Source organism: Sminthopsis crassicaudata, chromosome 4, assembly GCF_048593235.1.
Source record: "Sminthopsis crassicaudata isolate SCR6 chromosome 4, ASM4859323v1, whole genome shotgun sequence".
Classification (NCBI taxonomy): domain Eukaryota; kingdom Metazoa; phylum Chordata; class Mammalia; order Dasyuromorphia; family Dasyuridae; genus Sminthopsis; species Sminthopsis crassicaudata.
The window spans coordinates 290,371,063-290,393,412 of record NC_133620.1 but is presented as its reverse complement, the minus strand read 5'-3'; the positions used below and the strand labels follow the sequence as shown (position 1 = coordinate 290,393,412).

Here is a 22,350-nt window from a genome sequence, read left to right as displayed (position 1 = left end):
GGACTTGTAGTCTCTGAGCTCAAAGCCAGTTTTTCCTTGGACTCTGTATGCATTGATGAAATGTGTCACTGACTTGTGATGGGAATTCTTTGTACCAGTTCTTATTCTTATTCATCTTCATAAATACTGTTTTCTAAAAGTTACTTCAGGCTGGCTGACTAAAATGATTCCTACCTTCCTTCTCTGGGACTCAGTTTCTTCACCTATAAAATAATGGGACTGGATTAGATAATATGCAAAGATTTAAACCCTAAATCTTTGAACATGTGCAAATGGATAAATGACTGGTAACCCTTCAAAATACAAGATAAAAATGCCTCATGCTTTGGGTAGATCTTCAAAGCAGGACCTAAAAGAACGTGTGAAGAAGAATTTTACAAGATGGAATGACATCGAAGAGTTAACGATCTGTCTGTATATATGCACATACTAATAAAATCACAGATTTTTCAAAGTTATCAAAGAACCTGTGTTATAAGCATTCTGAATTACATGTTTCTTTACTCTCTAACTCAGGTGTGTCACTGATCTCTTATTGTCATATGTTTAATCTTATAAATTCCAAAATCCAAGATGGAGTGCATTGACCATCAAATAGGAAAAGAAGCAATCCTTACTTTCAAGGAGCTCACAATCTAATTGGATGAAACTATGCATAAAATAGAGTTCAGTTGAAAGACAAAAAAAAAAAAAAAAAAAAAAAAAAAGCCTAAAAAACCTCCCATAAGATTTTAGTGGCAAAATGAATGGTAAGGCTCAGGGATCCTTTTGGTAGGCCAAAAGATTAGATGGCAATGCCAGGGAACAATGACAGAATAGAGAAGGGCCTCATTTTTTTTTAAACATATTTCCACAATGTAAAAGAATCAGAACAAAAGGGAAAAACCATGAGAAAGAAAAAAAAAAATAGTAAAAATGCTTCAACACAATGTTCTTGTTATTCTGTACAATGTTTCTCCATGGTGCTGCTCACTTCACTCAGAATCAGTTGACGTTTCCTGCCCCCCCCCTTTTTTAATTCTTCATTACAAAGGAATATACATTGAGAAATAAAAGCAATATAAAGACAAAATAACTCAATTGTTTAAAAGATCAGGTCATTCCAGATTAATCTCATTACCTCATTTGTTATTTTGACAAACTGGAGAGAATTTAGAGGACAGCAAACACAATGATGGAGGAACTAAATAATATTGGATACAAAAATTTGTTGAAGGAACTGGAGCCATTTAACCATTTAACATAGGGTAGGTAGAAGCTGGAGACTTGATCACTATCTTCAGCATAATAGTCTCATTTGCTAGAGAACAAATAGATCAAGGAATGGAAATAGTAGAGAGGAAAGAATATCAGCCCTTAAATCAGAAGGAGTTGAGTTCAAATCTGTCCTCGACAGAACAGAAGGTCTTTCCTTGGTCCCTGAGCCAAGATAGGGACCTGTGCATGAAGATGATAAACACTCATTCAAGGTTTTGACTGGGGGCTGAGGACTATACAATCCTTCTCTCTTAACATCTTCCTCTCCCCCAAGTTTCTCTCACCTGTCATAAGTTCAAGCTTTCAAAATCTAACCATTGCAGCCACACTCTTTCTTCTCCCGGATTCTCTTCCCCCACCCCCGCCCCCATTTCTTCCAATCACCAAACGGTTTTTTCCCAACTCCTTTTCACCCTTGCAAACAGTTCTTGTGTATGCCAAATAATCAATGATTATTTACCAACAGTTTTCAGAGGAAGAAATCCAGGCCAACAATAGCCATATAGGGGGAGGGGGGATGATTAAATCTCTTGTATTTAGAGAAGTGTAAATTAAAACCACCCAATGACTAGCATCCTTCAAATTGACAAAATAGATTTTTTTTTTTTTTAAATGGAAAATGACGTGCTGGTGTGATTGTGGGAAAATAGGTACATTAAAGCAGTTTGTTGAACTGTGTCCAGTCATTCTGCAGAGCAATTTATGCCCTTAACCTCTCTGACCCAGGGATATGACACTAAGCCTATAGCCCTAAGAATTCAAAGAAAGAAGAAAAAGACTCACATACAAAAAGGTTTATAGAAGTAGTATTGGAGATTGTGTTGGCAAAGAACTGGAAAACAAGAGGTTGGAACGCATCAATTGGGAAATGGATGAACAAGTTTTTGTATACTATTTATTGTATTATAAGAAATGATTAAGTGGACAATTTTTAAAAATCTAAGAAGATTCATATGAACTGATGCAGTGTGGGCAACAGAACCAGGAGAATATTTTATGTAATAACAAAAACATTTTACAACAAGTTTGAAAAACTCATCAATTCTGATCATCAGTATGATAGTAATCAATGATTGATAATCAGTCTAATTACAGAGACATCATAACATTTCATGGACATGCTATCTCCTAATAGAGAGTAAATAGTCTCATGTTAGGGACATTCCTCTCTCTCCAAGTGAAGCCTGCATGCCACATCAGCTGGTAGGGAGGGTCCTGGAGGAAAAAAGGGGTTGGCGGTAAGGAACTGCTAATAGGTCACTTGAGGTGGCCAGGGGTGTGTCCTCTTGCTAGATATCCATCTGGGATGCAATGTTAATTCCAGGTGTCTCCCTTTGGCTCCACCTACACAATACCAAGTGGGCTGGTCAGGGGGTAATCCTGAAAGAGAGGAAGCATAAATAGCCACCTTTGAACCAGACACATGCATGTGTATGCACACACATACAAACACACTTGTTCTTGTACTCCCTTGCTCTTGCTTCCTGCTAACCCCTGCTAAGATAAATTACTAAAGATAGGCTCTTTGCACCTCCTGATCAGCTCCTTTCCATGTGTATCCAGGTGGCTCCGAAGGCAGGTGAGTATGGCCCTGGCAGCCTAGGATAGTGCTCTGACAGTCCGGCAGTCTCAAATTTTTGGGGGGACAATGAGACAGTATGTTTACATATATATATAATTTGTAATGGGTTTTCTTATTTTTCTTTGGGGAGAGAGTAAATGGGAAGAAGATAAAGTAGATTTTCACTGAAAATAAATCAAATTTAATTTTTAAAAATCTTTCAGGGGGAGTTAGGTGGCACAGTAGATAGAACACCATCCCTGAAGTCAGGAGGACCAGAGTTCAAATTTGACCTAAGATACTTAACACTCCTAGCTGTGTGACCCTGGTTAAGTCACTTAACCCCAGCCTCAAGGAAAAAAAAAAATCTTTCAGATAGCCCAAGAAAGCCTGATCTACAATCTACAGCTTTTAGCTAAGGGAAGCCAAGAAATTGAGGGCTATGTAGGGAAAAGGATAGGGAAGTGGAGGTGGAAGAAGGAAGAGACAGTGTTAGGAAAGAGTTTAAAAGGATAATGGAAAGATGAATAAATACCTCACAACTCTGGTAATGTGATTATTATGATTCCCCTTTTACAGCTGACAAATTTGAGACTTAAAAAGGTGAAGTGATTTACTTAAGATCACATAGCAAGTAAATGACAAAAACTAGAATGTTAATCCAAGCTCCCAGCAAATGTTCCCAATACAGAATATTTCCAATACTTAACTTGTACAACTCTCTGAGCCTCAATTTTTATCAGCTACAAAATGGAAGAAAACATGCTTATTAAAAGCATGATACATATTATTATTTTTAATTTAAATTAACATCACCTTGATTTATCAGTTCATATGAGCTTCCTCAGGTTTCTTTGAAATTATTTGTATTATCCTTTCTTATAACCCAATAATATATTATAATTTGTTCAACCATTTCCCAATTGATAACCCCCCCAGTTTCTGACTTTTTTGCCACTACAAAAAGACCTGCTTATTGATAATAATTTAATGCTTATTAAATAGTATTAAATGCCTACTATGTGCCTGGCACCATGCTAAGTGCTTTACAAAAATTATCTCATTTGATCCCGACAATATGCCCAGGAAGTAGGTGCCATTATTATGCCTAGTTTACAATTAAGGAAACTGAGACAGGTAGAAGTTAAGTGACTTGCTTAGGGTACACAGTTAATACATTTCTAAGGCAGCATTTCATCATTCTGACTCCATGCCCATGTTCTATACTACCTAGTCACCTCGTTACCTCATTAGAACTAATACTTGTCCTTCCCTCCCACCCTTGCAATGTGCTATAAAAATTAAAGTCAAATTCCACAAGGGGGGAGGCTGTATCAAATACATTCCCCTTCTCACCCCATCTCCACCCCCAGGGCTACCAGTCAGCGTGAACATAAGTTCATAATTAAAAATATTTACCCAAAGCAGGGGTGGAAGGGAGGAAGTGACACGATTCCCCCAAACATGTAGGATCCTCTCATATAAAGAAGTGAGGGAAGGCGCAGAGATAAGAGAACCCGGCGGTCAGGGACAGAGCCCTGGAGGCACATTTCAGGGAGGTTGGATGAATTTGAAGATGTTGCAGATCTGTTTGATCAGCTCTGACTTTTGACGTTCTATGCTTTCTTTTATTGTCACAAGGCCTTTATATACATGATCTCATTTAATCCTCTTCCCAGTTCTCTGAAACAGCTCCGTTTTGTGTTACAATAAACAAACCATTTGACCCTAAGCGTGACCTTGCTCCCTCACTGTAGGACTCCGCCCCAGGTTTTCGGAGAAAGTTGTAAGGACTTACACCACAGGTGCTTCTTATTTCTATCATGCTGCAATCCAACACACGAATGACTGAAGGCAAAGATGGAAAGGAATTTAAAAAAAACAAATGGAGTCAGGGGAAAGACTGAAGGTAGGGACTATGCCTTTCTCTACTTGCTTATTTCTCCTTCACAATCCTTTGTATGTGTTAAATTACTTAACAATCTTAAATCTTAATTATTAAACAACCTTAAGATTCCACTATGTATAAATAGGAGACAGCGCGATGACTCAGTGGACAGAGTGCTGGACCTGGAGTCAAGCGCACAGGGTCGGGAAGCGAACAACACATGCAGATCCTAGACTGGATTGAGGGTAGAGTTCTGGAGAGAATATAAAGATTGAAAAAACAACAGCCTCCAGCTCTCCAGGGGCGATAGGAGAATACATCATAGCTGCATTTTGGAGGAAGGAATGGGACTTTAGTAAGAGGGAAAAGACGTAAAAATCTGCTGACAAGCACCTCACATTTTCAATAGCTGGTATGTGAATGTAGAGGTGAATAGTTTGAAAGGATGGCTAGAGTAGGTGTAAGGTTAAATAGATTCCTGGAGGTTGCCTAGTGACCTGTGTAATGGAGGTAAATCTATCCCATTTCCCCTCCATCGACAAGCCTTTAGGATAGCACCTAGCGACCCTATCTCAGGATTCGGACAGAATTCAATTTCTGCCCTCCGGACCTTTGACCTTGGGATGTCACTCTATTGCCGGCACGCGTAGGCAGTCTCTGACCACAAATAAGGGTCAATTCGGAATCTCCCCGAGCTAGGGAAATGCACTACAGTGATTACAGAACTAACCCTTTTCAGGGGCTTTGCTCAGTACCTGGGGCCATTCCCCGCCTCTGCAGGGGGCGGCGGGGAGGGGACGCCGCACCTTTCTAAGGCCGCCTTTGGCCCGCCCATCGAGTGCGCATGCACTACGTAGCGGGCGGTTGCGCTGGGGGAGGGGGAGCAGTATGCAGAGGTTGACGCGGAGGAGGCGGGAGCTACAGTGGCCGCAGGTGAGAGAGAGAGTGAGGAAGGATGGTTCCTAATAGAAAATAGTCCCCTAGAAAAGTGGAGAGAAATTATTTTACAGATCTAGAAAAAATAACAACAGAACTCATCTAGAAAAACAAAAGGCAAGAATTTCAAGGGAATTAATGAAAAAAAAAAGCGGTCATCAAAACCAGTTGGTATTGGCTAAGAAGTAGACTAGTTGATCAGTGGAATAGGTTAGGTTCACAGGGCAAAATAGTGAATAAAAATACAATTTAGTGTTTGACAAACGCAAAAATCACAACTTTTGGGATAAGAATTTCACAATTTGACAAAAACTGCTGGGAAAATTAGAAACTAGTATGGCATAAATTAGGGCTCGACCCACATCTAACACTGTATACCAAGATAAGATCTAAATGGATTCATGATTTAGACATAAAGAGTGATATAAGCAAATTAAAGGATCATAGGATAGTTTATCTCTCAGATCTGTTGAGAAGGAAGGAATTTGTGTCCAAAGAAGAATTGGAACTCATTATTGAATACCAGATAGATAATTTTGAATATATTAAGTTAAAAAGTTTTTGTACAAACAAAACTAATGCAGACAAGATGAGAAGGGGACTAATAAATTGGAAAATCTTTTTTTACATTTAAGGGTTCTGATAAAGGCCTCATTTCTAAAATATATAGAGAATTGACTCAGATTTATAATACTTCAAGCCATTCTCCAATTGATAAATAATCAAAGGATGTGAACAATTTTCAGATGAAGAAATTAACACTTTCTAATCATATGAGAAGATGCTCTAAATCACTATTGATCAGAGAAATGCAAATTAAGACAACTCTGAGACACTACTATATACACACTTCAGATTGGCTAAGATGACAGGAAAAGACTGGGAGGGACTGTGGGAAAACTGGGACACTGATACATTGTTGATGGAATTGTAAATGTATCCAGGCTTTCTGGAGAGTGATTTGAAACTATGCTCAAAAAGTTATCAAACTGTGCATATCCTTTGATCCAGCAGTGCTACTACTGGGCTTATATCCCAAGGAAATACTAAAAAAAGGGAAAGGGACCCGTATGTGTCAAAATGTTTGTGGCAGCCCTTTTTGTAGTGGCTAGAAACTGGAAAATGAATCAATGCCCATCAATTGGAAAATGGCTGAATAAATTGTAGTATATGAATGTTATGGAATATTATTGTTCTGTAAGAAATGACCAACAGGATGATTTCAGAAAGGCCTGGGGAGAATTACATGAACTGAGTGAAATGAGCAGAACTACAACGCCAATGTTATACGGTGATCAATTCTGATGAATGTAACTTCTCAACAATGACCTGATTGATGCCAGTTTCAATGGTCTTGTGAAGGGAGCCATCTACTCCCAGAGAAAGGACTGTGGGAACTGAGAGTGGATAACAAATAACATTATCCCTCTTTTTGTTATTCGTTTGCATTTTTGTTTTATTACTCATTTACTTTCTTTTTTTAATCTGAATTTTTTTGTGCAAGAGAATTGTATGAATATTTATACATATTGGATTTAACGTATATTTTAACATGTTAACATATATTGGACTGCTTGCCATCTAGGGGAGGGGGTGGGGATGGAGGAGAAAATCTGAAACACAAGGCTATGCAAGGGTTAATGTCAAATTATCCACGCATATATTTTGAAAGTAAAAAATTTAAAGGGAAAAAAAAAGAAAAAGAAAATCCGCCGGAGAGTTCGGTAGGAAATTCGAAAGGGCGAGCTCTCCTCCCCTTGGGGGAGGGGCGAATGGCCAGGGAGATACAGTGATTGGTAGAGAGGTAGAGGCGGGATCTGTGATTGGCCACAGGCTGTTGGTGGAGTTTAATTGGCTGGAGACTCGCAGATTTGAATTTAAAAGCGTCTGGAGGCTCTACCGGTGACTGGGAACTTGGTGTGTACCTTCTCTAACTTAGACTGTGTATCTGTGGTGGGGCAACCCTCACCGCTCAATCCTGCCTGGCTCCCCTGTTTCCCTCCGGCGCGTTCCCTTCTCCCGCGCTGGGACTTGATGGAACCGGAGCCTGAGCGGCAGGTGAGTAAATGGACCTCGGCGCGCGACTTCCGGCTTGGTGTCCACTGGGGCTCGCAGAATCCTGTCCGCGGGCCTGCCCTGAGCCAAGCAGCCTCTTCCGTTCCCAAGTCCCGATTCCTTTCTTCTCCCCCCACCCCCACGGGCTAAGACATTCCGAGATTATGCGAGAGACGCCACCGGGCCGAGTGTGGGTGTGGAGGAGGGAACTTGCTCCCTGGTGGTCTCAGAAACGGCAAGCTGTCCGATGGCATTCCCCAGGACGCGCGCGCGTGTACACGCACTCTTGTGTCCTTGTAGAAAGATCGTTTTCTCTCCCCTTACAACACACATGTTTTTTGGGGAAGACAACTGAAAGTGGAATCGGAGAAAGATTTATTTTTGAATTAAAAAAAAAGTGGGGAGGAGGGGAGTGCTGGGGTGACCTTGTGTCTTTAGTGTTGAGCTCAATGCTGGCATACAGTAGGTGCTTGATCCTTGCTTTCGCTTGGGAACGCAGGGCTTGCTTTTCTGGGATCAGCGTGTGGCTGCAGGAAAGACTCCCTGTCTCTAGGCCTCCCTCCTTGCAGTGGAGAGAGGGAGGTGGACGGGATAGCCTCCGGCATTTTTTCCTGTTCTTTATTCCAGGGCCTCTTTCGTGGTCTTTAAGACGTTACCTCATATATAAACCTCAGCTTGGCTAGACTCTCAATTGACATGAAAAAGTTAAGTGACTTGCAAACATTCAGGTCGGGAGATGAGAGGACTATTAACACATGAGGATATATATATGATATTAGGCCAGCACGAATTTCCTTCTTACTAGAGCAGGACCAAGGTGTCCAGAATACAGTACAAGCCAGGTTTCAATACATGCGGAGAAGATGAGATACTTGATACATGATGGAAACATAGTTGTCTAGCTTTCAGTGCCCGTAAAGTCTCAAGGCATTTCATTGTGGAGCAACTGAAATCAGCTTCTCTAAATTTTTGCAGGATATTTTTTCCTCTAATCAGCCTTTCATTTATTTATTTATTTTCCTTTCTTTCTGAGGCAGTTGGGGTTAAGCCCAGGGTCACACAACCAGAAATTGTTAAGTGTTAAGTGTCTGAGATCAGATTTGAACTGGGGTCCTCCTGACTTCAGGGCTGGTGCTCTATCCACTGCGCCACCTAGCTGCCCCAGCTTTTCATATAATTTTTTTTTTTAAAGTCTTAGCTTTTCATCATCTTTTCTACTCTAGATAAAATACCACAAATAACTTTCAGTTGAAACTCATATGATTTCTAGATTTTAGGATCTCGTTCCCCTCTTAGTTTCTAATAAAAGTCCTAGCAAACATGAAGAAATCTAAAGGAAAATGGCTTTATGCACGATTTCTTAAAGATCCTTTTCCAACTTAAGATAAAGGGAATGGAAAGTGGGAGAGAGGGATTGTATCCTGAATTTATAATAGGAAGAATAACTCTTTAGCTTCTTTAATAACAGTATTGTTTCTAATATAGATTTTTATCATTCTACAAGATACTTTACATGTACATGCAAAATAAACCTACTACTGTTCAGTTTAAATTTGGGCTGTATTGAACTCTTTATTGTGCACATACCTGCAGATTGATGGCAGAGTGTTTGGATCCAGAAGCAAGGTGGATGGTTTGGAGAAGCCAACTATATATGGATTACAAATTTGTTCCAGTTAACTTTGATCAAAAAATAAGAGATTGTCTTAATATTTTGGAGAAGATCGTTTATCTTTTTTTATTATGGGAAAATATCTTGCCCTAAATCTAGAAAAGAGGCTTTGGAGGAAGAGAGTCAATCACAATGTCTCTTCATTGATAGTGTTCTCTCTCCTCACAACACACATATTTTGGGGGAAAGACAACTGAAACTGGAATCGGAGAATGATTTATTTTTGAATTTTAAAAAAGGAGGGGAGTGCTGGGGTGTCTTAATAAATATTGAATTTAATATTCTTGCTTTCCTTCCCTTCTGTTTTCTTACTGTTAACTCTTAGGTCTGGCCCCTTTATTTTATACCTGAATTATGAGTTGGTTCCTAGCAGTCTTCTCTCCCTCTAATCCATGATACTATTAAGTTAGCCATATTAGGATATTCTTTGATAAATATTGGCCTTACACAAAAACCTTTAATAGATTGTTTTTATCTGGTAGATAAAAAACCAACTCTCCAGCCTCATATTCAATGCCTTGCAAATAATCTGGTTCTGCCTGCTTGGGAAGAGGTGGGGTGTTACAGCAGCCTGCCAGTTCGATGGCATTTACTGTGTATTATTGCAAGAGAAAAAAGACTTAATGTGGATGTAGACTGCATCAGTAGATGTGTAACATTAAGAACAATTCATTCAAGTGTAAGGAATCTCAGAGAAGATACTGTACTAACCATACCTAAACAAAAATTACTATCAAGCCTATGGTGCTCCAGGAACTTTAATAAAAGGAAATCTACCACCCAAGGCAGCCCATTAATTAGATTTGTTAGGAAGTTTTGTCTTATATCAAGCATGAATGTACTTCTGCACTTTAAGCCATTGCTTCCACATAGTACTCTGTCCTAATTAGTCTGTATTTGGAGTTTGGTGTCAAATTAAGGATGCCATATTTGGGGACTTAAGACAAATTCAAGTTTACCCAGAGAAAGGCAACAAGAATGGTGAAAATATGGTAGGCCATTACATGTAATGATTAGTTGAAACAGGAATGTTTAACCAGGAGAGGAAAAGATTTGGAAGTGAACATTTAACAACCATTTAATGAATTGTGAAAGATTGTCACACAGGAGAGAGAGATTAAGCTTTTTGTTTTGTTTTCCTTAATTCTAGAGAACAAAAATAAGAATGATAGTTAAATATTACAAAATAAAACTATTTTTGAAAAGCTTTTTTAGCCCTTAGAATAGGCTGCCCAGAGGTACTTTCTTTTCATACAACCCATTACTTGAAATGGGTGATCCAAGGACCACTTGGTAGGGAGGTTGTAGAGGGAATTTCTATTCATTTATTAGGTTAGCCTACATGATCTTAAATTTATTCCAACTCTGGAGATTCATACATCAACTATCTTATTTAAAGCTACTACACTCCAAACTGTTTTACCCATTTCTGTTTTATGGAGTTTATTTTTATCTCCTACATTTGTACCTTACCTGAAATGCCCTCCAACGCCCAACTCGTCTTATTTTCTTTAGGCCTTCCTTAAGTGTTCTCAAGCTTGATGATACTTTCTTCTGAATTTTTATAGAACTTATCTATACTATTTGCTTACTAAAGGATATTAAGGTGTGTGTTATGATATCTGCAGAGAACAGAGTATCTGAATTAAAGAGAATACATTTATAAAAAGGAAAATACCAGAATATATTTCAATATATCTGCCCTACTTCCCTAAGTAGATCATAAGCTCTTAGAAGACAGAGTCTCTCATTTTATTTCCCAGTACATTGTTTTTCTTGTAGTAAGCTTTTAGTAGACATTTGCTGCCAATAACAAAAGGATTGCAGGGAGGTAGTTAAGAAAAATGTGAGACAGTCAGGAAATAAAAATGTGGGAATGGTAGGCACCCAAGGAGGTCTGAGTGGCTTCTTTTTATTATAGAAGCTATCATTGATGGAAAAGGGAAGCTTGGAATTGAAGATGCCTTCAGACAAAGCCTCATCTTCTCGACTGCCTGTCCTAGGCCTTGGTAGAAAGAGAAGGCTAGATAAAGAGAATGCCCCGGAGCCTGAGAAGGTGAGAGTACACTATAGATAACATGGGAGTCTGGGCAAAGAGAATAGAGGTCTGGGTTAGTTGGGAAAAATGGAGAGGCTGAAGAAGTTCTTTTCTAAAATTATTCTCTTAATAAAATAAAATATATTTTATTGCCTCCCAAATTAAATATAATTCTTAATATTCATTTTGAAAAAAATTTTGAGTTCCAAATTTTCTTTCCCTTCCCTAATTCCCCCTTTCTTGAGATAATACATTAAGTAAGTTATACATGAAAACTATTCTCTTTTCTCAGAAGCGGATTCGAGGTACTGGAACAACTATACCTATGTCTTGTCTTAAGGTCCCCACTGTGGCCACTATGCCCAGGGCAAAAAAACAGGTAACAGGTAAATAAACACCTATAGTTTGACAAATGAGAAAAGAATCTAAAGTTTCATCTTCTCTATGTCCTATCCTTATTGGCCAGAGGGAATCTGTCTTAGGTTTTATGTAGAGAACGAGATGAACAAATCTGAGAGGAATTGAGTACATTTTCTCTTCAGAACATGGTCATCCCTCAGCCAGCTCCCTTATTCTCTTCCAACTGCATAGAAACTGGCCTGAGGATCCTCCCTATTATCTTCTTATCTCCTCACAGCCCAGAATGCTCCCCTGAAATCTAGAGCCTGGCATACTACAGCTGCCACCACAGGTGAGTAGGCATCACCAGATAGAGCTCAGGGACAGGAGCATAAGTTGGAAAGGGAAGAATGATGGAAGTATTTGGCTCCCTGTGAATTTGGGCTTGATACCATCTCTGCAGTTTATGCCTTAGGCAAGGTACTTAAAACTTCTAAATTTTAGTTTTCCTTGTAATATAAGGGAGTCGGTCATTACCAAGTTCAGATTCATTGTTATTACTGAATATTATTTTCTCTCTTATCTTTGTACAGATGTGAAGAGCAGGAAGCCAATATCTACCAACTCTGCACCCAAACCTGGTAAGTGACTAAGATTAAAGAATATACCACATTTAGAGGGAAGAGGAGATTTACTGAGTATTCTACTCAAACTCTTAACTCATTTCTGTCTCTCCTGAAAAGGGATAAGCAAGAGGGAATAGGAGGCAATGGTGTTTGTTAATCAGAAAGGACAAGAGAATGGAGCTAGAGTTTTCACTCATCTTGTTCCTTTTTCCCATTCCTAATTTCAGCAGTATCACCTGCAAAAGCAAGGAAGGGAGCTAACAAACGACCAGCCTGGGATGTGAAGGGACAGCTGTGTGACTTACGTAAGGAGTTCAGTGCCTGCCAGGTACAGGCTGAGGTTTTAACTAGGGAGAATCAGGAACTAAGGAGCCAGCTTGGACCAGCTGAACAACAAGCCAGGATTCTGGAGGCTGAGAACAAATCACTGATTAGGGAGCTGACTGAGGCTCGGGCCCAAACTAAGGAAGATCAGCTGGAGCTGGTGAAGCTGCATGCCCGGGTTCAGGAACTGGAGGAATTTCTTCATACTCAAGAAAGCCTAATTCAATCAATGCAAGAAAAGCAGTTACAATTGCAAGAGGATCGAAGGGACCTTGCCAGTAGGCTAGAGACACAGGAGGTGAGTGACCCCGGAGTGGACAAAGCTTCATCTTGTATGCATTTGTATATAGTTCTTCCTCTTTTCCTGGGGATGTTTGACTTCTTCCCTCTTCCTGGTAGCTTGGATATGTGCCTGCCTCCCTCACATTTTTCCCATAGCCCTCATCAGAGCTAAGGGCCCCTCTCCTTAGTTTTGACCCTGCATCTTTCAAGGAATTTCTGTGCATAATTATCCTTGCCTCATGCAGTTTCTTTCAACTTGATTTCAATTTCATTTTCTCCTCTCTTGCCATCATTCCCTTTCTTCCATTCTATGTACATCTCCTTTCCATTCCTCCTTCTGCATCTCTTCCTCATTCTAATTTCCATTTTGGTTCCCTTTCCGCCAATAACTATTCCCTGTCACCTTGACCAGCCTCAACTCTTCCCTCCACATTTCTCTTTTGTCTCTTTTTCTCATGCCAGAAACAACTCCAAGAATCAGTGGCAGCCCTGGCCAAGAGTCAGGCAGAGATCACAGCCCAGGCAGCCTTGTTGGCTGAGAGGACAGAGCATCTGTACTGTCTTGAGATGGAGAGGCGGCATCTGCTTAACCAGCTGCAAGAGCTCAAGGGTAACATCCGGGTCTTTTGCCGAGTCCGCCCTGTCCTACCTGGAGAGCCTGCACCACCTCCTGATCTCATCTTGTTTCCTCCTGGGCCTCATGGAGCCTCTGAGCCTTCCACTCAACTCAGCCTTACTCGCCCATCTGATGACCGGTGTAGCATCATAGGAAAGCTCCCAAGTTCTCCTGTCCGATATGACTTCTCCTTTGACCAAGTGTTCCTTCCAGGCAGTAAACAGAATGAGGTGTTTGAAGAAGTCTCCCTGCTTGTGCAGTCAGCCCTGGATGGTTACCCTGTGTGCATCTTTGCTTATGGCCAGACAGGCAGTGGCAAGACATTCACAATGGAAGGAGGGCCAGGGGGAGACCCTCAGGTTGAGGGACTGATCCCACGAGCTGTAAGGCATCTTTTTTCAATAGCCAAGAAGCTGGAGGCCCAAGGCTGGAGCTATACCTTTGTGGCTAGCTATGTGGAGATCTATAATGAAACCATCAGGGACCTGTTGGTCCGTGTGGGTGGGGCTCAAAAGTGCCAGGGGGGTGAATGTGAGATTCGACTGGCTGGTCCTGGAAGTAAAGATCTCATTGTCACCAATGCCCAATATGTCCCAGTTTCCTGTGAAGAGGAGGTAAGAATTTGAAGTTGATAGATGGGAGATAAGATTGAGAGATAAGAGACTGGGAAGTGGGAAAATGAAGTTGTGGGTGGGTGGAGGCAAGAAAGGCTGGTTATAGGAAAAATTTGAGGCTGTGGGAAATTGTTGGATTAGGTGCAAGAGACTGGGAGCAGAGGATTATTCTACAGAAACCAAGAGTTGGGGAAAGAGTATATATGCGTATCCATTGAACAGATGTTGGCAATGACAATCTTGCTGTCCCAAATCAGGTGGAGTCCCTGCTTCATCTGGCTCGGCAGAATCGGGCAGTGGCTCGAACAACACAAAATGAACATTCATCACGAAGCCATAGTGTATTCCAGCTGCAGATTTCAGGGAAGCACGTGGGGCAGAACTTACACTGTACAGCTCCTCTCAATCTAGTGGACTTGGCTGGGAGTGAAAGACTGGACCCTCGTTTGTCCACTGGCCCTGCAGATAGAGAAAGACTAAAGGAGACCCAGGCCATCAACAGCAGCCTCTCTACTCTGGGCCTTGTCATCATGGCTCTGAGCAATAAGGTAGGGACCACGGAGATTATAGCTGAGCCATTTGTTCTGAAATTTGAAAATCCTGACCTGTCCCTTTTAATGCCACCTTCCCCACAATTTAGGAGGCACATGTGCCCTACCGGAACAGCAAGCTCACCTACCTGCTGCAGAATTCTCTGAGGGGCAATGCTAAAATGTGAGTAGGTTTGGCACTAGTGGGAATAGCAGCTGATACACTCTGTTGTTAAGGGGCCTTGGGGGCTGGTTATGAGTAACACTAACAGGTGTGGCTTAGGAATTTTGTCTTTGTGCCTACTGACCCCTAACTCCTCACCTAGGTTGATGTTTGTGAATATCTCCCCATTGGAAGAGAACTTCTCAGAATCCCTTAACTCACTGCGATTTGCCTCCAAGGTATGTCCCCTTCCCACTTTTGTCCTATGGGTCCTTGGCTCTTTGAAAGGCTGGGCCCCGGTTTTTGCCCAGGTTGCCCATCAGGACTCCCCATAGCTCCCTTCTCTCCCAGGGCTTGACCCAAGCTAGAGCATCTACTTCCAGATTTCCTTTGAAGGAGCTGTAGAACGGTTGTCTCCATGCCAAAGGAGTTGTTCTGAGCCTGACACAGGCGTCTTTCTCTCCTTTTCCCCTTCCAGGTAAACCAGTGTGTTATTGGCACTGCCCGAGCGAACAAGAAATAAGAGGGCCAGTCTTTATGTCTTGTGTCTCTGGTTTTTATGTCTGTACAAAAGGTGGTATTTTAACGCATAACCATAAATCGCAAAATAAATCTTCTCACATGCTGTCACAGTACTCCCATGTGTGGGTTACTTTTGTTAAATTGCCCTTCTCCCCCATCCATCTCCCCCTTGTTTTTCAGGAAGTGATGGCCCAATAGGGGATATTTAGAAATGAAGGCGATGGTCCTTTTAGAAACTGCTGTCTTTCACAGCTTTCTCGGGAAATTTGGGGTGAGGGTCCCATCGTCTAGACAGGGATTCTTTTTGCTGAGGGCCTCGAAGTGTCCTGTCCTGGAAAGCTGCCTGGAGAAACCATCCCGTCCTTCGGCTAGGGTGGGATTTGTCAGTAAATCTGGAGCGGCGGTGGCTCCACGGCGTGGGCTGGCTTGGGCAGTTCGGCCGGAGCCGGTGCGGATGGGCTGTTAGGACTCCCAAAGCCGTCCCGGACGACCACCGCCCGCTCCAGAGCTCCCCGTTGGAGCACCTCATTCAAACGATCCGGGCCCCGCCCCGCTTCCTTTTCATTGGCTTTCTCTGCGTTAACGCCCCCGACCTTGGCAATTGTCCAACTGCTCCTCTTCGACCCTCGGCCCTCCTCCTTCCTCTTTGCCCCGCGCCTTCCGCCCTTCCGGGGCCTAGGGAAGACGAATAAGGGAACACTGCGCCGACCCTCAACGGCCGGGACCCGGCAGGGAGAAGGGGGCGCTCTAGTTCCGCGGATACCGCGCAAGGGTTCGGAGCGGAGAGGTGGATCTGCGCATGCGCCTCAGTCGAAGAGTCTGGATGGCAAAACTGGAGGGGGAAGGGGGCGGACCTCGGGGCAATTAGAGAAGGGTGGGGCACGGGCAGTGGTGAGGCGGCCCTAAGGTGCGGGAATGGCCTGCTGGGGACCGTGCCAGGACAGTTTCGGATTGTGGCGCGAGGTTCCGAGGTCTCGGCGGGGGCGGTGCCGGGGCGGGAGCAGAGCAGGGATTCCCTGCTGCCGGGGGCGGGCCGGGGCCACTCGGAGGGATTCCCCGTCGGCCTCGGCTGTCAGGTCCTGAGAGATGGGCGGGCACCCAGCTCCACCCCACCCCGCTTGGGCTTCCCGAGCCGCGTAGAGGGCAGGGTGAGATTTCCGCCTCCCACCCCCCCCCAGCTCCTCCCTCCTTCTTAGGCCTCCCCTCACTAGTCGGTCCCTCCCCTGTTTTCCTCCCTCCTTCCCTCCCTTCCTCTGCCCCTCCCTCCTCCCCCTCTTGCTGCTGCTGCTGCCGCGCCGCCGCCGCCGCCGCCACTGCTTTGACTGCTGCGTCATACGCCCCATAACAGCCGGGCTGAGGGGCAGGGCCTGGGGACCCCTCCAGCCTCTGTCTGCCCCCTCCTTCGGGCGCCTGGACACCTCGGCTCCCTTCCTGGCCCCCCCAGTGCTTCTCCCTCCCCAGCTCCCGGGCGGCTGCAGCTGTCACCGGTAAGGAGAAGGGCGCGGGGCAGGGAGGCAGAGAGGGGAGAGGGAGTCCGGTCCGAGGTGCCCCCCCAGGGGAGAGGCGTTGGTCCTAGGTGGGGATGAGAGGCTCCCCTTGGCTCCCATCCCACCCCACCCCCTTATCTTCCCCACCCAGCCTCTCCTATCACCTGCACACTGAGACCCCCTTGCTGATGGAGGCTGCCTCCTATTACCTCCAGGTTTGCCCTATCTCGGGGAGTAGAGATTGGGACCGGGACACACCCCCCTCCCTAGGTACTCGGGGAAGTTATTTACCCTGCCCTACCTCCCCCTGCATTAGAGAACCTCATATTTTAGGGGGAACTTAGGAATAGGAAGATTCTTTAGAATGGATTGGAGGGAATTTCATTAGAGAACCCCCCCCCCCAAACCTGGAAAAGCAGGTTGTCGGAACTCTGACATCTCAAGACAGAGAATTTCCGAGATTAAGCCTTGTAGGATATAGGGATGGGACAAGGACCTGGGGAGAGGCCTCTCTTTCTCCAATTCATCCTCCTCTTAAAACCCTTGCACCCAAGTGAGAAACTGCCTGGGAGAACCAATCCCTGTGGGAATCACGGGGATGGAAGACTAGAAAATCAGGTGTCTGTATTCTCTCTCTAGAGTCTTAAATCTTGGTCACTGGGTGGAAGGAACTGAAAGAGAAGAATATGTAGTTATGTGATGTCCAACTGGGGGACAATAGTAAGAAGTCTGGAATCTTAATTACTTGCATTTTTTTTGAAGCGGTCAAGCAGGGAAGGGTGGTTAGAGGTGGGAGGAGGTAACTCTTCCCCAATTGTCCTGCCAGGCTCCCCAGGATGCAATGGCGCAGCCCTCCCGGCTGAGCCGATCTGCTGCCCCACAACCCTGGGAAACCACTCCCCCAGCCCCTTCCCCAGGTACCAGACCACGGCTTTGGGAGGGGCAAGATGTTCTGGCCAGATGGACTGATGGACTGCTATACCTGGGAACTATCAAGAAGGTGAAATCTAAACTTATGACCTCAACCTCAATTCCACTTTTCTCCTGCAATATTAACTCCTTTCCATTTCTTGATTTAGTTCAAACCTATCCCTTTCTCAGCATTCATTCTTTTTCTCCTCTCTCAGGTGGATAGTGCACGAGAGGTGTGTCTAGTCCAGTTTGAAGATGATTCCCAGTTTCTGGTTCTATGGAAAGACATTAGTCCTGGTGAGATGCAAGGGAGTTTGGTCCCTAAAAGCTAGCAGGGACTAGGGACCAGAAGCCTTAATTTTAAGCATAATGAATGAGGCCAGAGTCAGAAAGCCTTTATTTGTTTTTTCATCTATAGCTGCCCTCCCTGGAGAAGAACTCCTGTGCTGTGTCTGTCGATCTGAGTCTGTTGTCCCTGGGAATCGATTGGTCAGCTGTGAGAAATGTAGACATGGTAAGGAATGACCTTTGATCTCTGAATCTGTTTGGGGGTAACACATCTCCACAGCATATTTCTATGATTTCCTTTCCATAATTCCCTTTTTCCTCCATTTCTTATGCCTATAATCCTAAATTTTTTTCCCCTAGTCATTTTTCTCAATACTTTAACCTCAGCCCTCCATGATTTTCTTGCTCCTCAGCATATCACCAGGATTGCCACATTCCAAGAGCCCCAGCCCCAGGAGAAGGAGATGGCCCATCCCCTTGGGTCTGCAGACAGTGTGTCTTTGCAATCGCCACCAAGGTACAGGGACCACTCCTTTCTGTGGTAGATTACACTGACCTCTCATCTCATCCCCAAGCTGTGACTAATACTTTTTTTAGTGCCATCAAATTATCTCGATATATCTGTCTTTGCAGAGGGGAGGTGCCCTGAAGAAGGGTCCTTATGCACGGGCAATGCTGGGCATGAAGTTGTCTCTACCATATGGGCTGAAAGGGCTGGACTGGGATGCAGGACATCTGAGCAACCGGCAGCAGAGCTACTGTTACTGCGGGGGTCCTGGGGAGTGAGTCAGAAAAAGAAAGGAATGGGGAGGTTTGGGGAGGTGCTGTAATGGCAGTGAGTCAAGGTGGGTGCTAGGGAGAGATTTTGGGGAAGGGGACCTAGCTGTAATTATGGAAGCAATATAGCAGTTGATCTGGCCATGGAGGTAGAATAACTTCAGGCCTCCCTTTGTGTTTTCTTTCAGGTGGAATCTAAAGATGCTACAATGTCGGAGTTGTCTCCAGTGGTTTCATGAGGCCTGTACTCAATGTCTAAGCAAACCTCTCTTATATGGGGACAGGTAAGCTGCAGGGCACAGATGGAGATTGGGCACACGTGGGCTAAAAGGCACTGGGTGCAGCACGACAGGTGGGCTTCAGGTTACTAGGGAGACAGGGAGCACATGAGTGTTTCAGGGCAAGTTATAAAGCAATAGAGGGACAAAAAAGGGCTAATTCTTTAATGTTTATCATAGATCCAGGCTACATCTTCTCTTTTACTTCCAACTACCTTATCTCCCTTGACTTCTCCTTTCCATATTTCTATTAACTCCTCCACTTCTTTATTTACAACTCATTTCCAGGTTTTACGAGTTTGAGTGTTGTGTCTGCCGAGGGGGACCTGAAAGTGTCAAGAGACTTCAGCTTCGATGGTGAGCTAGACCTGGGGGATAATCTTTGAGGTTTCCTTGTCTTTTACCAACCTTCATGTCAACAAATTCATCAAGTAACTTCTCTGGGCCTGCAGGCTCTGCCCTCAAGGAGCTTATGGTCTACTGGGGAAGGCAATATGCAAACAACCAAGGATGAATCTGATAAAGTCTGGATAAACTGGAGATAATGTCTGGGGAGATAATAGCATTAAAAGCACCTGTTGCGAAATTTATTCCTCACACCCACTTGAACTGTGGTCCTATATTTTTCTGTAGGGTGGATGTTGCACATCTTGTCCTCTATCATCTTAGTGTTTGCTGTAAAAAGAAATATTTTGACTTTGACCGTGAGATCCTGCCATTCACTTCAGAGAACTGGGACAGCTTACTCCTGGGGGAGGTAAAGTGGGAGGGGGGTGCTATTTGAGTGGGACAAGGGGGGAGGAAAAGCTAGAAGAGAATTTATTACAGCTATTAACTTGCTCCCTTCTCCTCCAGCTCTCAGATACCCCTAAGGGAGAGCGTTCCTCCCAACTTCTCTCTGCTTTAAACAGCCACAAAGACAGGTAAGTGATAGCAGTGTGGGGTGGGGTACTACATCTGGAGTCCACAGAAGAATGAGATGAAGGTTTGGGACTGAGAAGATAGCTGCAAATGGAGAGAAGTTTTGTCTCTGGAAGGGACAGGCTAATGTATATCTTTTCTTTTCTGGTCTGCTATTTTTCCTATATAGATTTATCTCTGGGAAAGAGATAAAAAAACGAAAATGTCTGTTTGGGCTTCACGCTCGGGCTCCTCCCCCTGTGGAATCCCCTACTGGAGATGGAGCACATACCAGGTCACTGGCCCAGGGAGGGAGGGGGGACATTCTCTGGGATTTATTTGGGGAAAATATATCTCTGGCGGTGTTCAGGCGGGAGCTGGGGGGGTAAGGAGGCCTCTTACAGCTTCCCTTCAGGGCAGGGCCCGGGGGTGGGTGTCTCATGCCCCCTGGGGAAGCGTCAGCGACTGGAGCCTCGGAAGAAGAAATCACCAAAGGGGAAGGAAGAAGAATTGGGGGAACCCCAGGAGAGCCGGGATCGGCCAGAGCCCAGGGAGCAGAGGGAGCGGGCTCGTCTTCGGAGGGCGCTGCAGGTAAAAAGGATGTGGGACACTAGAATGGAATTAGGAAAGAGGTAGCATACTTGTTTAATACTAGATTTGGGTCAGGGTTTTGATTTGGCTTCTGACTTTCTAAGTATGTGACCATGGGCTTAATACCTTTATGACCTTCAGTGTCCTTTTCAATAAAATACTAGTTCTAGCATATTCACAGTAGGGTTACTGTAAGGCTCAAATGAAATCAATGAAAATTATTTTGAAAACATAATGTCAAAATTATTAATGGGTTGAGAATCTCTCCCTAAAATACTAGTTCTAGCATATTCACAGTAGGGTTACTGTAAGGCTCAAATGAAATCAATGAAAATTATTTTGAAAACATAATGTCAAAATTATTAATGGGTTGAGAATCTCTCCCTATCCTCACCCTCCAACTCCTTTGCAGGCTTCAGTGTCTCCACCTCCTCCCAGCCCTAACCAGAGCTACCAGGGCAGCAGTGGCTACAATTTCCGGCCCACGGATGCCCGCTGCCTGCCCAGGTGAGTTGTTCCTTTTCCTCAATTACAACTCCCTGGAACCTTACCCAAGCACATACCACTCCCATCATTCCCATAGATAGTAGTCCAGGGAGACTTTCAGCAGCTTCCTCACCTACCCATATTGATTGGGAGGAGGGCAATGTTTGGGCTTTAGTTTTCCCTTTGAATCTTTATTTTGCTATGGGGAGGTTGAGCCCATCCTACCCAAGTGACCCTACCCCACACAACTTCAGCAGCCCCATCCGGATGTTCGCCTCCTTCCATCCCTCGGCCAGCACTGCAGGAACCCCTGGGGATGGAGAGCCCCCAGACAGGTGAGGACCCCCCCCCATCCTATGTGCTTGTGATTCCCCCTTCCTTCAAATTCTCGGGTATCTTCCCATTTCTTTTCCTATATACTTGAATCCCTGAATATGTATCTACCCATGATTTCATTGTTTTTTTTCTCTGTAAGAAAAACCATATTCTCTGTTTGAAGTAGGATAAATCTGCTTTTACCCTTTCCCCATAGGTCACCCCTGGACCTTCAAGTTGCTGGTTTTCCTTCAGATTCCCCAAGGAGTGTTCCCCACTCAACATCATCTTCGTCCCCAGACCCCTCCCCTGTTCCCTCCCGAAGATCAGTTCCCCAGGGTCCTTCCCCTCTTTGTCGTGGCTTATCTCCTGGAGCTAGTGTGGGCACTCGAGTAGGGGCTGGGTACCTGTCTCGGGGAGACCCTGTCCGTGTGCTTGCCCGGAGGGTTCGACCAGATGGCTCAGTGCAGTACCTTGTAGAGTGGGGTGGGGGAGGTATCTTCTGAAAGGAGGAGCTGTTTGTTCCTCCTCTCCCTAACCCTTAATTCACATACATACAACAGGCACTTTCACATCCTGACTTCTGACCTCACCTGCAGCTGGGATGTACCTGGGGGGGGTGGTCGGGAGTAGGAATCCTTCCTTACTAGCTAGACTGGAGTCAGGTGGGGAGGGGCCCCTTTCTTCCTCAACCACCCTTCCATATTCCTGACCTTACAGCCTTTTCCCCATTTCTCATATTTTGTTACAGCTTTTTTTATATTTTTAAAAGTTATTTAACCCCGAAGGGGAGGGGGAACAGAATAGGGAATCCTAGGCTCTGTATGGTTGGAAATAAAGATAAATATACCCCTTCAGAAACTTGAATTATATTGATAAAGATGGAAGGAATG

At 44.2% G+C, this 22,350-nt stretch overlaps 2 protein-coding genes and 1 long non-coding RNA gene across 19 annotated transcripts; 2 read left to right on the top strand and 1 right to left on the bottom strand.

Annotated features, from left to right (window-relative positions):
• Nucleotides 1-2,188: 2,188 nt before the first annotated feature.
• On the bottom strand, nt 2,189-5,548 carry LOC141566575 (uncharacterized). Its single transcript, XR_012489358.1, has 3 exons — nt 5,462-5,548; nt 4,238-4,666; nt 2,189-2,637 (listed from the first exon to the last, which is right to left on the bottom strand). It is a non-coding gene; the product is annotated as an uncharacterized LOC141566575 (long non-coding RNA).
• On the top strand, nt 5,321-15,536 carry KIFC1 (kinesin family member C1). 7 transcript variants are annotated; one of them, XM_074311275.1, is made up of 11 exons: nt 5,321-5,639; nt 11,291-11,425; nt 11,700-11,793; nt 12,045-12,098; nt 12,340-12,387; nt 12,600-12,994; nt 13,441-14,208; nt 14,466-14,756; nt 14,849-14,922; nt 15,065-15,140; nt 15,380-15,536. In XM_074311275.1, the coding sequence occupies exons 1-11, from the start codon at nt 5,595-5,597 to the stop codon at nt 15,422-15,424; spliced, it is 2,025 nt and encodes a 674-aa protein (XP_074167376.1). In that variant the 5' UTR covers nt 5,321-5,594; the 3' UTR covers nt 15,425-15,536. The 7 variants fall into 7 exon arrangements, with proteins under 7 accessions (XP_074167376.1, XP_074167377.1, XP_074167382.1 ...); XM_074311276.1 differs by having other exon boundaries at nt 5,560-5,639; nt 12,603-12,994; XM_074311279.1 differs by lacking the exon at nt 5,321-5,639 and adding an exon at nt 7,526-7,700 and having other exon boundaries at nt 12,603-12,994.
• Nucleotides 15,537-15,823: 287 nt separating this feature from the next.
• PHF1 (PHD finger protein 1) lies at nt 15,824-22,318 on the top strand. 11 transcript variants are annotated; one of them, XM_074311287.1, is made up of 17 exons: nt 15,824-16,210; nt 16,772-16,910; nt 17,062-17,125; nt 17,737-17,910; nt 18,038-18,119; nt 18,241-18,336; nt 18,524-18,627; nt 18,744-18,892; nt 19,076-19,171; nt 19,454-19,522; nt 19,799-19,922; nt 20,021-20,088; nt 20,256-20,360; nt 20,470-20,656; nt 21,069-21,163; nt 21,397-21,477; nt 21,675-22,318. In XM_074311287.1, the coding sequence occupies exons 3-17, from the start codon at nt 17,099-17,101 to the stop codon at nt 21,961-21,963; spliced, it is 1,746 nt and encodes a 581-aa protein (XP_074167388.1). In that variant the 5' UTR covers nt 15,824-16,210; nt 16,772-16,910; nt 17,062-17,098; the 3' UTR covers nt 21,964-22,318. The 11 variants fall into 11 exon arrangements, 8 of the variants coding, with proteins under 8 accessions (XP_074167388.1, XP_074167389.1, XP_074167391.1 ...); XM_074311288.1 differs by lacking the exon at nt 17,062-17,125 and having other exon boundaries at nt 16,075-16,210; XR_012489355.1 differs by lacking the exons at nt 15,824-16,210; nt 17,062-17,125 and adding an exon at nt 16,294-16,394 and having other exon boundaries at nt 20,481-20,656.
• The last annotated feature ends 32 nt before the right edge of the window (nt 22,319-22,350 follow it).

What these genes read in the sequence shown, in the direction of transcription:
- KIFC1 (XM_074311275.1), top strand. Translation starts at nt 5,595, where the DNA reads ATGCAGAGGTTGACGCGGAGGAGGCGGGAGCTACAGTGGCCGCAG. An exon ending in ATGCCCCGGAGCCTGAGAAG is followed by an intron (nt 11,426 to 11,699) that starts GTGAGAGTACAC and finishes CTCTTTTCTCAG; the next exon opens with AAGCGGATTCGAGGTACTGG. An exon ending in CAACTCTGCACCCAAACCTG is followed by an intron (nt 12,388 to 12,599) that starts GTAAGTGACTAA and finishes TCCTAATTTCAG; the next exon opens with CAGTATCACCTGCAAAAGCA.
- PHF1 (XM_074311283.1), top strand. Translation starts at nt 16,339, where the DNA reads ATGGCCTGCTGGGGACCGTGCCAGGACAGTTTCGGATTGTGGCGCGAG. An exon ending in CTGTGAGAAATGTAGACATG is followed by an intron (nt 18,337 to 18,523) that starts GTAAGGAATGAC and finishes CTTGCTCCTCAG; the next exon opens with CATATCACCAGGATTGCCAC. An exon ending in GGAGATGGAGCACATACCAG is followed by an intron (nt 20,361 to 20,469) that starts GTCACTGGCCCA and finishes GGCCTCTTACAG; the next exon opens with CTTCCCTTCAGGGCAGGGCC.